Source organism: Alosa pseudoharengus, unplaced genomic scaffold, assembly GCF_046254945.1.
Source record: "Alosa pseudoharengus isolate Yale_2024_CS ecotype anadromous, Long Island Sound unplaced genomic scaffold, YU_APseudo_1.1 YU_APseudo_1.1_scf_5, whole genome shotgun sequence".
Classification (NCBI taxonomy): Eukaryota; Metazoa; Chordata; class Actinopteri; order Clupeiformes; family Clupeidae; genus Alosa; species Alosa pseudoharengus.
Genome location: NW_027468837.1, coordinates 42,646,174 through 42,661,173, shown reverse-complemented (window position 1 = coordinate 42,661,173; position 15,000 = coordinate 42,646,174). Strand labels below are relative to the sequence as shown.

Genomic DNA, 15,000 nt, shown 5'->3' with positions numbered 1-15,000 from the left:
TATTTTTACTACCCCTGCTGTCTTTACTACGTCCATTACGGACACTATCATCACCTTTACCACTGGCACCTTCAGCTACGTTGGGCAGAGGGTCGACATAAGCGTGGTATGCTTAGTGAACACTGTCGGAAAGATGCAAATGACGCACCTCCATTCACAGACGCAGCGTGACTAGACGATCGCTCATATTCTCCAAAAGGCAGATATTCTCCTTCAGAATCAGACTAGGTAAATAACAGACCCAAGACTTCATCACATGTTAACTTTTTCTTCAACATTTGGTGTATTTCTGCTTCAATTTGTGCAAAACTATGGCCTGCATTGCTTCCGTGTTATGGAGGAAATGCACGTCTTCTTATGTGTTTCTCGTGTGTAATCGCGTGTAATACCACGTCCATTACGGACACTATCATCACTATTACCACTGGCACCTACAGCTACTGTATGTTGGGCAGAGGGTCGAAATAAGCATTGTATGCTTAGTGAACACTGTCGGAAAGACGCAAATGACGCACCTCCATTCACAGACGCTCCGTGACTATCACTGCCAATAGACGATCGATCATATCCTCCAAAATGCAGATTTTATCCTTTAGAATCAGAATAGATGAATAAAAGACCCGAGACTTCATCACACGTGAATTTTTTTTTCAACATTTGGTGTATTTCTGCTTCAATTTGTGCAAAACTATGGCCCGCATCGCTTCTGCGTTATGGAGGAAATGCACGTCTTCTTCGTGTGTTTCTCGCATGTTTTCACGAGCTTCCTGAAAACTTTGAAAAAAAAGGTTGAGCTTGAATCGAAGCTCTGGGTGTCTGCCAACTAGTGGTCAAGAATCCAAATGAGATTTTACACTGTACTCGCGTCTATCGTTTGTTTTATTCAGTAATGACGCTTGTCGCAATATTGCGACATGGGCGGTTAGAGGGTTAACAAAATCCAAGACCAAGAACAGACAGACTATGTAACTGGACACATAGAGGCCAAAAAGATTGGGAATCTTAACAGACAGACTATGTAACTGGACACATAGAGGCCAAAAAGATTGGGAATCTTAACAGACAGACTATGTAACTGGACACATAGTGCAAGCTGAGGCAAACTGGGCGACAAGGAAAGAGGCCAAGGGCCCGACAGATTTACAAAAGATTCACTGAACAGAAATGCTGATGTGGTACATTTTATAGTTCTGATTACATGTGTGAGTTTCTTATGTTTTATGGTAGTTAATGTTTACATGTGTGAGTGTGGAGTTTCTTATGTTTTATGGTAGTTAATGTTTACATATGTTAGTGAAAGTTTATGTTTCCTGGTAGTTATGTTTACATATGTGAGGGAGAGTGTGTTATGTTTTATGGTTGGTAAGTTTACATGTGTGTTAGAGTCTTTGTGGTGTTTTATGGTATATACACGTGTAAGAGTTTATTTAAACACACCAAGAGCAGTCAGGTGACTGCAGACCCCCATGCTACAGACAGACAGACGGACAGAGAGAGAGATGGAGGTGGAGAGATCTAATTAGAGTAGCAATACGAGGAAGTGCGTCAGGAGGAGCGAGAGGTACACTTCCTCCCCTTCCCATGAGAGAACAGTGCAGCGTCAGAGCCTGCTCATGGACAAGCAGGAGGCCAGAATCGAGAACAGCGCACCAGAGCCTGCGGCTGCTGATAAATACAAACCTGCGTTGAATTGTGCGTGCATGCACGAGCATCATGCTCCTCCCATTGTCATCCCACAATATACCATAAAAGGTCAATGCAAAATGATTCATGAATTCTAACATTTATACCGATCATTTTATTGGCTATCGTTGAAATGATGGAGACGTCACATCAATCTAGAGAAGGAAGTCAACGCTGGCAGACAGCGATATAAGTATGACGTTTTACAAGTGTACTATGTGAAATAAGTCTCATCATATACAGCAAAGTATTCATATTTGTACTGAAACAAATAATCATATGGCTAATAATGTGTGGGCCATTATTTATGAGCTGGGTTTCTGGCAGTCTGTAAGGTGAGGTAGCGATTTAACGGTCTGCGTTTTAATAGAATAAATCTTCTAGGAGACTTAGGCAAAAGGTTTTATGGCCTCTTATTATAGGCACTTATATTTTGTTCACGAAAGCAATATCTCCTTACACATCCGTGGGTGTCAACTAGGGCTGTAACGATACACCAAACTCACCATTCGGTTTGGATTACGATTTCTGACCCACGGTTCAGTACATACCTCGATTTCTATCTTTTATAGAAAACCTAGACATTTTATTAAATAACATTTCAATAGCCTACCTTGGAACACCAGAGGATTATAATATATTATTGCATATCTGTATTATATCATATCCTGATATAAAAATACTGAATTTCTGATATTCATGACGGCACACTTTATGGAGATTATATATTATATTACTATTAAAACTCTACCTCTTTAATTAATCTGTCTGGTTGAAGCCTGGAAATATTGTAAACAAAGTAGCATAGTTTGCAAGCTTATCATAGCTTAGTCTACTGGTTGGACTGTTCAGTTTCCCCACGTGTGTTTAAGTTTCAAGGTAATACTTGTTCTCCTTAGGACAGGCCCTTTTGAGTCTTGGAAAACAAGGGGCGCGTGTCTATTGAGCACCCGCAAGAGTGAGAGAGCGGGGCCAGGAGAACAGGACCAGAACAGGTCATATCAGGATCTAGGGTCATGTCAGGCCAGATCCTCATGCGAAAAACATACTTATAAAAACATGTATACTTGTTCTCCCTGTGGACCAGTAGTGTGTTCACAGAGACCTATTTCTATCCCATTCTGACGTCTAACAGGGCAGGACAGGGCAGTCTTGGCTTCCTCTCATTAAAGACCAGGTTTAGAGACGCACAACTGCAGCTTTCCTGACCTTAAACAGCTGAACAATTGGAGTTACTGAGAAGAGTGATTGGAGTTACTGAGAATAATAATAATAATAATACTTTTAATTTAGAAAAGCGCCTTTCAAGGTACCCAAGGGCACTGTACAATAAGGTATAGGCATAAGATTACATACAGCATGCAATCACATCCATGGTTAGATTACACTGAGAGTATGGACAGTACATTCAGGCAGGGACAACGAGAGAACAAGCATACAGGCTGGACATAGACACAGGCTGGACATGGATGCAGGCTGGATATGGATGCAAGGCACATAAAATGCCAAGATGCAGATGAAACACACAGTAGTAATACAGTAGTACACTGAGCACAAACACACACACTCTGAGGGCATACAGTAGTACACTGAGCACAAAGTAAAGACCAAGTGTGGAGAAGGCAGATAAAAACAGGCCGAATAAAATAAGAGAGGCAGTGCAAGTAGAAGTCAGGGGGCTGAGAGGAAAGCTAAGCTAAAAAGATGTAGCCTGATGGGGTCAGATGTAGCCTGATGGGGTCAAATGTAGCCTGATGAGGTCTGATGTAGTCTGATGAGGTCTGATGGGGTCTGATGTGGCCTGATGAGGTCTGATGTAGTCTGATGAGGTCTGATGGGGTCAGGTGTAGTCTGATCTAGCCTGATGGGGTCTGATGTAGCCTGATGAGGTCTGATGTAGTCTGATGGGGTCAGGTGTAATCTGATGTAGCCTGATGGGGTCTGATGTAGTCTGGTGTAGTCTGATGTAGTCTGTCCCTGCTGGATGATGGGAGTAATGTGATCCCAGGGCCTGCAGCGGGTGAGTAGCTTTGCAGCAGAATTGTGGACATACTGTACTGCAGCCTATTTAGGGTTTTTGGGGCAGCCGTGGCCTACTGGTTAGCACTTCGGACTTGTAACCGGAGGGTTGCCGGTTCAAACCCCGACCAGTAGGCACGGCTGAAGTGCCCTTGAGCAAGGCACCTAACCCCTCAGTGCTCCCCGAGCGCCGCTGTTGTTGCAGGCAGCTCACTGCGTCAGGATTAGTGTGTGCTTCACCTCACTGTGTGTTCACTGTGTGCTGTGTGTGTTTCACTAATTCACGGATTGGGATAAATGCAGAGACCAAATTTCCCTCACGGGATCAAAAGAGTATATATTATACTTATACCTAGCTGGGATGCCATAAAGTAGTCTAGCCTAGATGTAATGAATGTATGTATAAGTGTTTCTACTGCAGATGAGTTGAGGGAGGGGCGGAGGTTTTGGAGATGCTTTTGAGATGGAAGCAAGACATTCTGGTGATATTTTTGATATGTGACTCGAATGAGAGAGTAGGATCCAGGATTACTCCCAGATTTCTAACTTCAGCAGAGGTGGTAGTGAAATAGCCGGGGACAGATAGCTGCAGATGTTCTAGTTTTTTCAGAATGTTCGGGGTGGAAATGAGAATAGCTTCTGTATTATCTTGATTGAGTTTGAGGAAATTTTGAGTCATCCAGTTGTGAATGGCATTTAAGCAGCTGACCAGGTTGGATAATGAGAATGTGTCAGCAGGCTTGGTGTGAATGTAAATCTGAGTGTCGTCCGCATAACAGTGGAATTTGAGCCCATAATGTTGTATTATTACAGTGCATGAAAATGCACTGTACTGTTCTTCCTAGGCAACTTCTTATTATTATTCCGCTTACCACTTTTTCCGTACGCAATTTCTCTTGAACAGTTTAACTTAGAAACTTCGTTCAAACTTTGTAGCGTAGGTCTTCAAACAGATCGGGTTGCTATGTCTTTTCAACTTTGAAACTTTTATACTTTTTAAACTATTAAAGAAAATCTTTTTAAAAATCCCCATAGACTTAACATTGCCGATTATGACATCATAATACGGCCATTAAGCAACTAGAAATGCAATTCCAAGGAATTACCAGTGCATGAAAATGCTAAAGTTGTGATGTAAAATATCATGTATAGTTAAAACAGATAATACAGAGATGGTTACTACGGTGATGCTAGGATAGACATGGTGGTTGCATAGCTTAATAAAAGTTAGACTGTTTAAAAGCTGAATGTAGATAGTTTAAAAGTTGTTGATAGACAGTAGATAGTTTAAAAGGTGTTGATAGACAGCTAGTTTAATAGATAGTTTAATGATAGTTTAAAGTAGACCGTTTAAAAGTTGAAGGTAAATAGTTTAAAAGTTGTTGACAGACTGGAAGTTTAATGAATGTTGATATTCAAATAGTTTAATGGCTGTGTATAGGTAGATATTTGACGATAACTGAAAGTTGGAATGGCTCTAATGTTTGCTAGCAGTTATGCTAAGATTTTTAACTTTGCTAATCATGCTACTTAGCTAATGTTTTATAGCAGTGCTAGCAATGCTAACCTGCTAACCATGCTACTTAGCTAACATTTTATAGCAGTTTAATGAATGTTGATATTCAAATAGTTTAATGGCTGTGTATAGGTAGATATTTGACGATAACTGAAAGTTGGAACGGCTCTAATCTTTGTTAACTGCTAAGATTTTTAATTCTGCTAACCATGCTACTTAGCTAATGTTTTATAGCAGTGCTAGCAATGCTCACCATGTTACTTAGCTAACTTAACTAACATTTTCTAGCAGTTTTGCTAAACATGCTAACTATGCTAGCAATGTTAGCATGCTAACTATGGTAACCATGTTACTTAGCTAACTTAGCTCATCATTTTTAGCAGTTATGCTAACTATGCTAACCATGTTACTTAGCTAACCTAGCTAATCATCTTTAGCAGTTTCGATAAAAATGCTAATTAGCATGCTAACATGCTAGCATGCTAACTATGTTAACCATGTGACTTAGCTAACCTATCTAATCATTTTTAGCAGTTTTGCTAAAAATGCTAACTAGCATGCTAACTATGTTAACCATGTTACTAAGCTAACTTAGCTAATCATTTTTAGCAGTTATGCTAACTAGCATGCTAGCATGCTAATTATGCTAACCATGTTACTTACCTAACCTAGCTAATCATTTTTAGCAGTTTTGTTAAAAATGTTAGCAATGTTAAAATGCTAACTTTGCTAACCATGCTAACTAGCTACAGTAGGTAGGAGTCATAGTTGATGAAAAGTGTTGACATAGTTGATGACAAATTAAAAGTTGTTGATAGACAGCTAGTGAATGTATATAGTTTAAAAGTTTAAAAGTTGAATGTAGATAGTTTAAAAGTTGTTGATAGACAGCTAGTTTAATAGATAGATAGTTTAATGATAGTTTAAAAGTAGACCGTTTAAAAGTTGAATGTAAAAAGTTCAGTAGTTTAATGGGTTACATTGTTTAACAGTGGATTATTGTAGTGAGGACTTTTATTTTGAAACAGTTTTGGGCAGACGAAACAGTTGAATAGGATGTGTAGTCTTAATTGACCCAGATTGTATGCTTAAAGCCTGAGGCTGCAGGTGGCCTGAACACCTGCCATAGGATTCTAATTGCTTAATGGCTGTATTATGATGTCATAATAAGCAATGTTAAGTCTATGGGGATTTTTAAAAAGTTTTTCTTTAATAGTTTAAAAAGTATAAAAGTTTCAAAGTTGAAAAGACATAGCAACCCGATCTGTTTGAAGACCTACGTTACAAAGTTTGAATGAAGTTTCTAAGTTAAACTGTTCAAGAGAAATTGCGTCTAGAAAAAGTGGTAAGCGGAATAATAATAAGAAGAAGTTGCCTAGGAAGAACAGTACAGTGCATTTTCATGCACTGTAACTAGAAAAGCATTTCCTGAAGGAAATATAGTGCATGAAAATGCAAAAAATATGATGTAAAATATCATACAGAGTAAAAACAAACTATATTGGTTGCTAGGTAGATGAGGTTTAATATAGTTGGAATGACTGATCAGTTAAATAGGTGGATAGTTTATATAGTTAAATGATTTACTTGGTAGATAAGGTTTAATATAGTTGGAATGATTGAACGGTTAAATAGGTGGATAATTTAAATGGTTAAATTATTTAGGTAGATAATTGACGATAACTGACAGTTGGAATGGCTCTAATGTTTGCTAGCAGTTATTCTAACTAATAATGTTAACCAAGTTACTTAATTTAGCTAATGTTTTCATTTTTAGTAGTTATGCTAACTAGCATGTTAGCAATGCTAACTAGCATGTTAGCAATGTTAACTAGCATGTTAGCAATGCTAACATGCTAACTATATTAACCATGTTACTTAGCTAAACTAGCTAATCATTTTTAGCAGTTTTGTTAAAAATGCTAACTAGCATGCTATGCTAACCATGTTACTTAGCTAACCTAGCTAATCATTTTTAGCAGTTTTGCTAAAAATGCTAACTAGCATGTTAACTATGTTAACCATGTTACTTAGCTAACTTAGCTAATCATTTTTAGCAGTTATGCTAACTAGCATGCTAATTATGCTAACCATGTTACTTAGCTAACCTAGCTAATAATTTTTAGCAGTTTTGCTAAAAATGTTAATTAGCATGTTAACATGTTAACTATGCTAACCATGTGACTTAGCTAACCTAGCTAATCATTTTTAGCAGTTTTGTTAAAAATGTTAGCAATGTTAAAATGCTAACTTTGCTAACCATGCTAACTAGCTACAGTGGGTAGGAGTCATAGTTGATGAAAAGTGTTGACATAGTTGATGACAAGTTAAAAGTTGTTGATAGACAGCTAGTGAATGTATATAGTTTAAACGTTTAAAAGTTTAATTTAGATAGTTTAAAAGTTGTTGATAGACAGCTAGTTTAATAGATAGATAGTTTAATGATAGTTTAAAAGTAGACCGTTTAAAAGTTGAATGTAAAAAGTTCAGTAATTTAATGGGTTACATTGTTTAACAGTGGATTATTGTAGTGAGGACTTTTATTTTGAAACAGTTTTGGGCAGAGGAAACAGTTGAATAGGATGTGTAGTCTTAATTGACCCAGATTGTATGCTTAAAGCCTGAGGCTGCAGGTGGCCTGAACACCTGCCATAGGATTCTAATTGCTTAATGGCCGTATTATGATGTCATAATCAGCAATGTTAAGTCTATGGGGAATTTTAAAAAGTTTTTCTTTAATAGTTTAAAAAGTATAAAAGTTTCAAAGTTGAAAAGACATAGCAACCCGATCTGTTTGAAGCCTACGTTACAAAGTTTGAATGAAGTTTCTAAGTTAAACTGTTCAAGAGAAATTGCGTCTAGAAAAAGTGGTAAGCGGAATAATAATAATAAGAAGAAGTTGCCTAGGAAGAACAGTACAGTGCATTTTCATGCACTGTAATTAGAATCCTATGGTAGGTGTTCAGACCACCTGCAGTCTCAGGCTTTAAGCATACAATCTGGGTCAATTAAGACTACACATCCTATTCAACTGTTTCCTCTGCCCAAAACTGTTTCAAAATAAAAGTCCTCACTACAATAATCCACTGTTAAACAATGTAACCCATTAAACTATCTATCTATTAAACTAGCTGTCTATCAACAACTTTTAAACTATCTACATTCAACTTTTAAACTTTTAAACTATATACATTTTACTTTTAAACTATTATTAAACTATCTATTAAACTAGCTGTCTATCAACAACTTTTAACTTGTCATCAACTATGTCAACACACCCACTGTAGCTAGCTAGCATTGCTAACATTTTCAACAAAACTGTTAAAAATGATTAGCTAGGTTAGCTAAGTCACATGGTTAGCATAGTTAACATGTTACCATTGCTAACATGCTAGTTAGCATAGTTAGCATAACAACTAAAAATGATTAGCTAGGTTAGCCAAGTCACATGGTTAACATAGTTAGCATTGTTAGCATGCTAGTTAGCATAACTACTAAAATGATTAGCTAGGTTAGCTAAGTCACATGGTTAAAATAGTTAGCATTAACATGTTTAATAAAACTGCTAGAAAACGTTAGTTAAGTTAGCTAAGTAGCATGGTTAGCATTGCTAGCATAGTTAGCATGTTTAGCAAAACTGCTAGAAAACGTTAGCTAAGTTAATTAAGTAGCATGGTTAGCATTGCTAGCACTGCTATAAAACATTAGCTAAGTAGCATGGTTAGCATAGTTAAAAATCTTAGCATAACTGCTAGCAAACATTAGAGCCATTCCAACTTTCAGTTATCGTCAAATATCTACCTATACACAGCCATTAAACTATTTAAATATCAACATTCATTAAACTTCCAGTCTGTCAACAACTTTTAAACTATTTACCTTCAACTTTTAAACGGTCTACTTTTAAACTATCATTAAACTATCTATTAAACTAGCTGTCTATCAACAACTTTTAAACTATCTACTGCAGGGGTGGGCAACTAATTTCCCCAAGGGGCCACATGACAAACTGGGACTGTTGAGGAGGGCCGGACCCAAAATACCGAACTCAAGTCTGAACTCAATTCTGTTCAATTCTATTCTGTTCTTGTATAACATTAAGTAAATCATATTTTTACTAGTCGTAAGAACAGATGAAAATGTGAGGGAGACAAAGGAAAAACAGCAATATTTAGTCTATGTCCAGTATTTACTCCTCATTCTCGAAAATGATTTTTTGACATTGACATTTTTTTCAGTTTTCAAAGACTGATATAAAAAAGTACTACAATAGCCTATCTATATAATTAGGCTAGGTCATGAAAATGTGAAGGAGTCAGTACAACCGATAGGCCTGTGCCACCATTTCCTCAGCAATATTTCATCATTAAATCATTACCATCATTAAATTAACTCTATGCAGAATTAGACTACGAAAATGTGGAGCAGACAATAGTAGGCTGTCATTAGTTAATCAACATGCACAAAGAAAACTATTTTAAAAATATAGGCTATGTTTTTGCTTTAACTTTATGCACATAACGGTGATTGGTCAACTCGCTCTGTGTGTTGAGCCGGCTGCTTCAAGCAACCTGTGGGTAGTAGCATCATACTAGTTCGCTAACATAAGCTTTGCAAATAAACTCAGACATATTTTGGTTACAATTACGGGGTTATCCAATTGTAAACTGTCTATCTGCCAGTAACGTTTTGAAATGAACACTTCGTATCGTCAACGAGCAGCAGTAGGAGTTCGTTCTAACAACCTTTGCGGTGGTGAGCGACGCAGACATAAGAGACACAAAACTTTGAAAGGTTTACGCCGACGTAAAGGCAACTGCATTGTGTCGACGCAGAAGCATAAATTCTATTCACCAGCACATCAGTGAGGGTGTTTACGTCGTATGCATCCACGCACAAATGTATGGGCGTACAAATAGCAGTCGCTTTCAAAATAAAAACAACAATATTGATTTGCATGCATTATCTCTATGCTAGGCTCTTGACTATTGTTCTTTCACGGACCTTACGCGGGCCGGTCAGGGAAAGCCCACGGGCCGGATGTGGCCCGCGGGCCGTATGTTGCCCATGTATGATCTACTGTCTATCAACAACTTTTAAACTATCTACATTCAGCTTTTAAACAGTCTACTTTTAAACTATCAACTTTTATTAAGCTATGCAACCACCATGTCTATCCTAGCATCACCGTAGTAACCATCTCTGTATTATCTGTTTTAACTATACATGATATTTTACGTCACAACTTTAGCATTTTCATGCACTGGAATTGCATTTTCTAGTTAATTAATGTTGTGTTATATAGCAACTCTCCTCCACAGGGGGGACAAGCTCCTCGGCTAGAGCCGTGTCGCTCCACTGGAACCCGCCCTGTTGCATTCCTCCATCAGACATGGCTGCCAAGGACCTCCCTTGAGACTCACAGAGATCTTACACAACAACCAAAGTAAAGGATCAACTACAGACGGCCTTTAAGTCAGAGCAAAGACTCCTCTAGCATGAGGTGTCCCGAGTCCCGACAAAAGCCTGTCGAGACGATAAAATGTCCCGGTTGTCAGCGATTACATTCACAACAGCGACACCTCTGTTCAGGAGAATATTGCAACTAGTGTCGCGACCACCACGCGCGAGTATAAATGGTTACGGCGCTTCTGTGACGTCACATTGTCGCGCTACAGGTCGGGTGCGTCGAGTATGTGGGACGGTTAACCCCTCACTGCTCCCCGAGCGTCGCTGTTGTTGCAGGCAGCTCACTGCGCTGGGATTAGTGTGTGCTTCACCTCACTGTGTGTTCACTGTGTGCTGAGTGTGTTTCACTAATTCACGGATTGGGATAAATGCAGAGACCAAATTTCCCTCACGGGATCAAAAGAGTATATATACTTATACTTATACCTAGCTGGGATGCCATTAAGCAGCTGACCAGGTTGGATAATGAGAATGTGTCAGCAGGCTTGGTGTGAATGTAAATCGTCCGCATAACAGTGGAATTTGAGCCCATAATGTTGTATTATGTTTAACTAATTAATGTTGTGTTATATAGCAACTCTCCTCCACAGGGGGGACAAGCTCCTCGGCTGGAGCCGTGTCGCTCCACTGGAACCCGCCCTGGTGCATTCCTCCATCAGACATGGCTGCCAAGGACCTCCCTTGAGACTCACAGAGATCTTACACAACAACCAAAGTAAAGGCTCAACTACAGACGGCCTTTAAGTCAGAGCACAGACTCCTCTAGCATGGGGTGACCAGACGTCCCGGTTTAACCGGGACAGTCCCGGTTTTGAGATGCGTGTCCGAGTCCCGACAAAAAGCCTGTCGAGACGCTAAAATGTCTCGGTTGTCAGAGATTACATAGCCGACATGGTCTTATTATAGCCTGATCATTAACTAAACCCATGTAGAGAGACTGGGTTAGGCTAACCCTAGCCTTAAGTGACCGCCGTATGCTTTACCCATGTAGAGAGACTGGGTTAGGCTAACCCTAGCCTTAAGTGTAGAGAGACTGTAGCCTTAAGTGTAGAGAGACTGTAGCCTTAAGTGACCGCCGTATGCTTTCAATGTTTGTGTGTGCATGCGTGTGTCAGTCAATCATAGCAGTCTGCATAATCTTTGCAACCAACGTTACAATGTATCCGTAAACATTGTTGCAATGCCTCTTCATATCTGCCTTGTGTGTAATGGTGAGAGTGTAAGAGTGTGTGTGTGTGTGTGTGAGGGTGAGAGTGTGTGTGTGTCTCTGACCTCGTGTGGACAGCTCTCGCAGGGCTGGAAGTGGCACAGGCCCCTGGACAGTTGTTCGGGGCCTGATTTGCAGCAGAGCTCCACGCCGTCCTCGATGGCCTTGTTGACCGAGTCCATGGGGAAGGCGCAGAGCGCCGAGTCGTGGTCAGGGACGCCCGTGTCGTCCGTCACGGCAAACACGCCGTACAGGATGTCGTCCTTCTCCTCCGTGCCCAGCTCCTCGGCCAGCTCGCGGCCGGCCTTGCCGAAGTGCGCCGCCTGCACCACGTTGTACACCACGTCCTTGGGCACGCCCTGCCTCCTGCTGCGCCTCCTGCCGCGTCTCCCCTCGGGCTCGCCCTGCCTCCTGCTGCGCCTCCTCCTGCGCCTCCTCTTGGGCTCGAAGCGGCACTCCAGCACCACCTCGCGGTAGCGGCGTGTCTCCCACTCGTGCCGGGGCAGGCGTCCGAGGCGGGTCTGGAAGGGCGACGCGTCCAGCTCGGGGCTCTCGCGCTGGACGGACACAAAGTAGACAAACTCGTCGGTGTGGAAGCTGTAGACGTAGCGCACGGAGTAGCTCTGCCGCAGCTCCGGCAGCACCGTCAGGCCGTGCACGTCGCCGTGGAAACCGTCCTCCGTCCACAGCGGCCGGCGCACGGAGATGGACTTCCGTCCGTAGCGCTGCGTCACGCTGTCGTTCACCGTCGCCGCCACGAAGAAGTAGACGGTCTGGCCCTCCTCCACCATGGCCACGCGCGTGCCCAGCGGGCTGGCGATGCAGTCGGGACAAGCGGCCGGCGAGTTGCGCTCGCTACGGAACAGGCAGCGCGAGGGGTGCGGCCGCCGTCCAGCGTGCAGCTGGTGGAAGTAGCAGACCCCGTGCTGGGAGCTGCCGCAGGCGTACAGGTACATCAGGAAGGGGTCCAGCAGCAGCACCTGGCTGTCCGTGTTCTCCGGGAGGGCGGGGTCAGCCAGCGGGCACAGGCGGCACAGCGGGCACTCCGCACCCCCCACTGGACCCGTGCGGAGACGCCACGTGGGCACCAGGCTGCCGTTTAGCGCCACGATCTGGTTCTGCGACGCCACGTACACCTCCTGGTACTGCTCGTTGGGCACCATGTTCTGAATGGGCCCGGCCGCCTGGTAGACTGGCATGGGGTACGGCACGGAGAAGTTGACCGAGGAGACGGAACCAAAGGGGCACAAGTCCAGCCCCGACACCCCCGCCATCCGCCACCACGCACCCGCCAGCCACAGTGCCACCCACCCGCAGCCCAGCATGCTCTCTCGGAGAAGGCCAGTGGGCATGGGCACAGCAGCGGGCACCGGTGGCAGAACTGGCACAGGACACGGGAAGCAGGAGAGGGCACAGGGAGTGGGTACAGGACACAGGACACAGGGCACAGGGAGTGGGTACAGGACACAGGACACTCTCTAGCTCTGGGGGCCTTTCAGCAGGGACATCCGGCCACTGGAAACAGAGCGCTGAGAACAGCTAGAAAGTAAAGACAGGACGTCAGGAGTTCCACAGCGCTTTTGCACACACACTCTTCTGCACACACACTCTTCTGCACACACACTCTTTTGCACACACACTCTTTTGCACACACACTCTTCTGCACACACACTCTTCTGCACACACACTCTTCTGCACACACTCTTCTGCACACACACTCTTTTGCACACTCTTCTGCACACACTCTTCTGCACACACACTCTTCTGCACACACTCTTCTGCACACACACTCTTCTGCACACACACTCGTTTCGGTCTTACAGGTCGGTGTGAGCGTAACGTTGTGTGAAGTATAATAAAGTATTTGCATGTGTGTCTGTGTGAAGTATAATAAAGTATTTGCATGCATGCGTGTGTGTGTGTGTGTGTTTTGTGTGTGTGTGTTGTGTTTGTGAGTAGAAAGTCAAGAGTGTGTGAGTGTGTGTTTGTCCTGTGTCTCAGTATAAAAAGTCAAGAGTGTGTGTGTGTGTGTGTCGTGTTTGTGAGTAGAAAGTCAAGTGTGCGTGTGTGTGTGTGTGTGTGTCATGTTTGCGAATAGAAAGTCAAGAGTGTGTGTGTGTGTGTGTTGTGTTTGTGAGTAGAAAGTCAAGAGTGTGTGAGTGTGTGTTTGTCGTGTGTGTGAGTATAAAAAGTCAAGAGTGTGTGTGTGTGTGTGTGTGTCATGTTTGCGAATAGAAAGTCAAGAGTGTGTGTGTGTGTGTTGTGTGTGTGTGTGTTGTGTTTGTGAGTAGAAAGTCAAGAGTGTGTGAGTGTGTGTTTGTCGTGTGTGTGAGTATAAAAAGTCAAGAGTGTGTGTGTGTGTCGTGTTTGTGAGTAGAAAGTCAAGTGTGTGTGTGTGTGTGTCATGTTTGTGAATAGAAAGTCAAGAGTGTGTGTGTTGTGTATGTGAGTAGAAAGTCAAGAGTGTGTGAGTGTGTGTTTGTTGTGTGTGTGAGTATAAAAAGCCAACAGTGTGTGTGTGTGTGTGAGCAGAAAGTCAAGAGTGTGTGTGTGTGTGTGAGTGGAACGTCAGGAAGAGCTATGGGGTCAGGCAGGAACCTGACCAATGATCTATTGCTGCTGGTGAATAATTAACCCAACCACACACGCACACACACACACACACACACACACACACAGCCCTTTGCCATCCATATGCACACTGACATCAAAAATGCTCCTGGGTTTGGAAAGAGAACATAAAGCTGCAGAACAATATAGAACAATGTATTCAGAACACTATAGAACAATATAGAACAATGCATTCAGAACAATATAGAACAATGTATTCAGAACACTATAGAACAATATAGAGCAATGCATTCAGAACACTATAAAGCAATATAGAACAATGTATTCAAAACAATATAGACCAATGTATTCAGAACAATATAGAACAATGTATTCAGAATAATATAGAACAATGCATTTAATTAACTTCCCTGAATTAAATAAATGATTATAATAATTTATGATTCTGACGAGCTGTGTGTTGATTATTCATTATCTTCTTTTCTTTTTTATGTTCTAAATGTTGTACTGGCTCTGCGCACAAGCGTAGTGACAA

General features: G+C 41.9%; 1 protein-coding gene across 1 annotated transcript in view; it reads right to left on the bottom strand.

Annotated features, from left to right (window-relative positions):
• The window catches only part of mst1rb (macrophage stimulating 1 receptor b), a 176,834-nt gene that overhangs the window by 154,943 nt on the left and 6,891 nt on the right, over positions 1-15,000 (bottom strand). The window contains exon 2 of the mRNA XM_076268443.1: positions 11,960-13,433. Coding sequence (XP_076124558.1) covers positions 11,960-13,246 — 1,287 coding nt within the window. The 5' untranslated portion in view covers positions 13,247-13,433. The remainder of the gene's footprint in view (positions 1-11,959; positions 13,434-15,000) is intronic.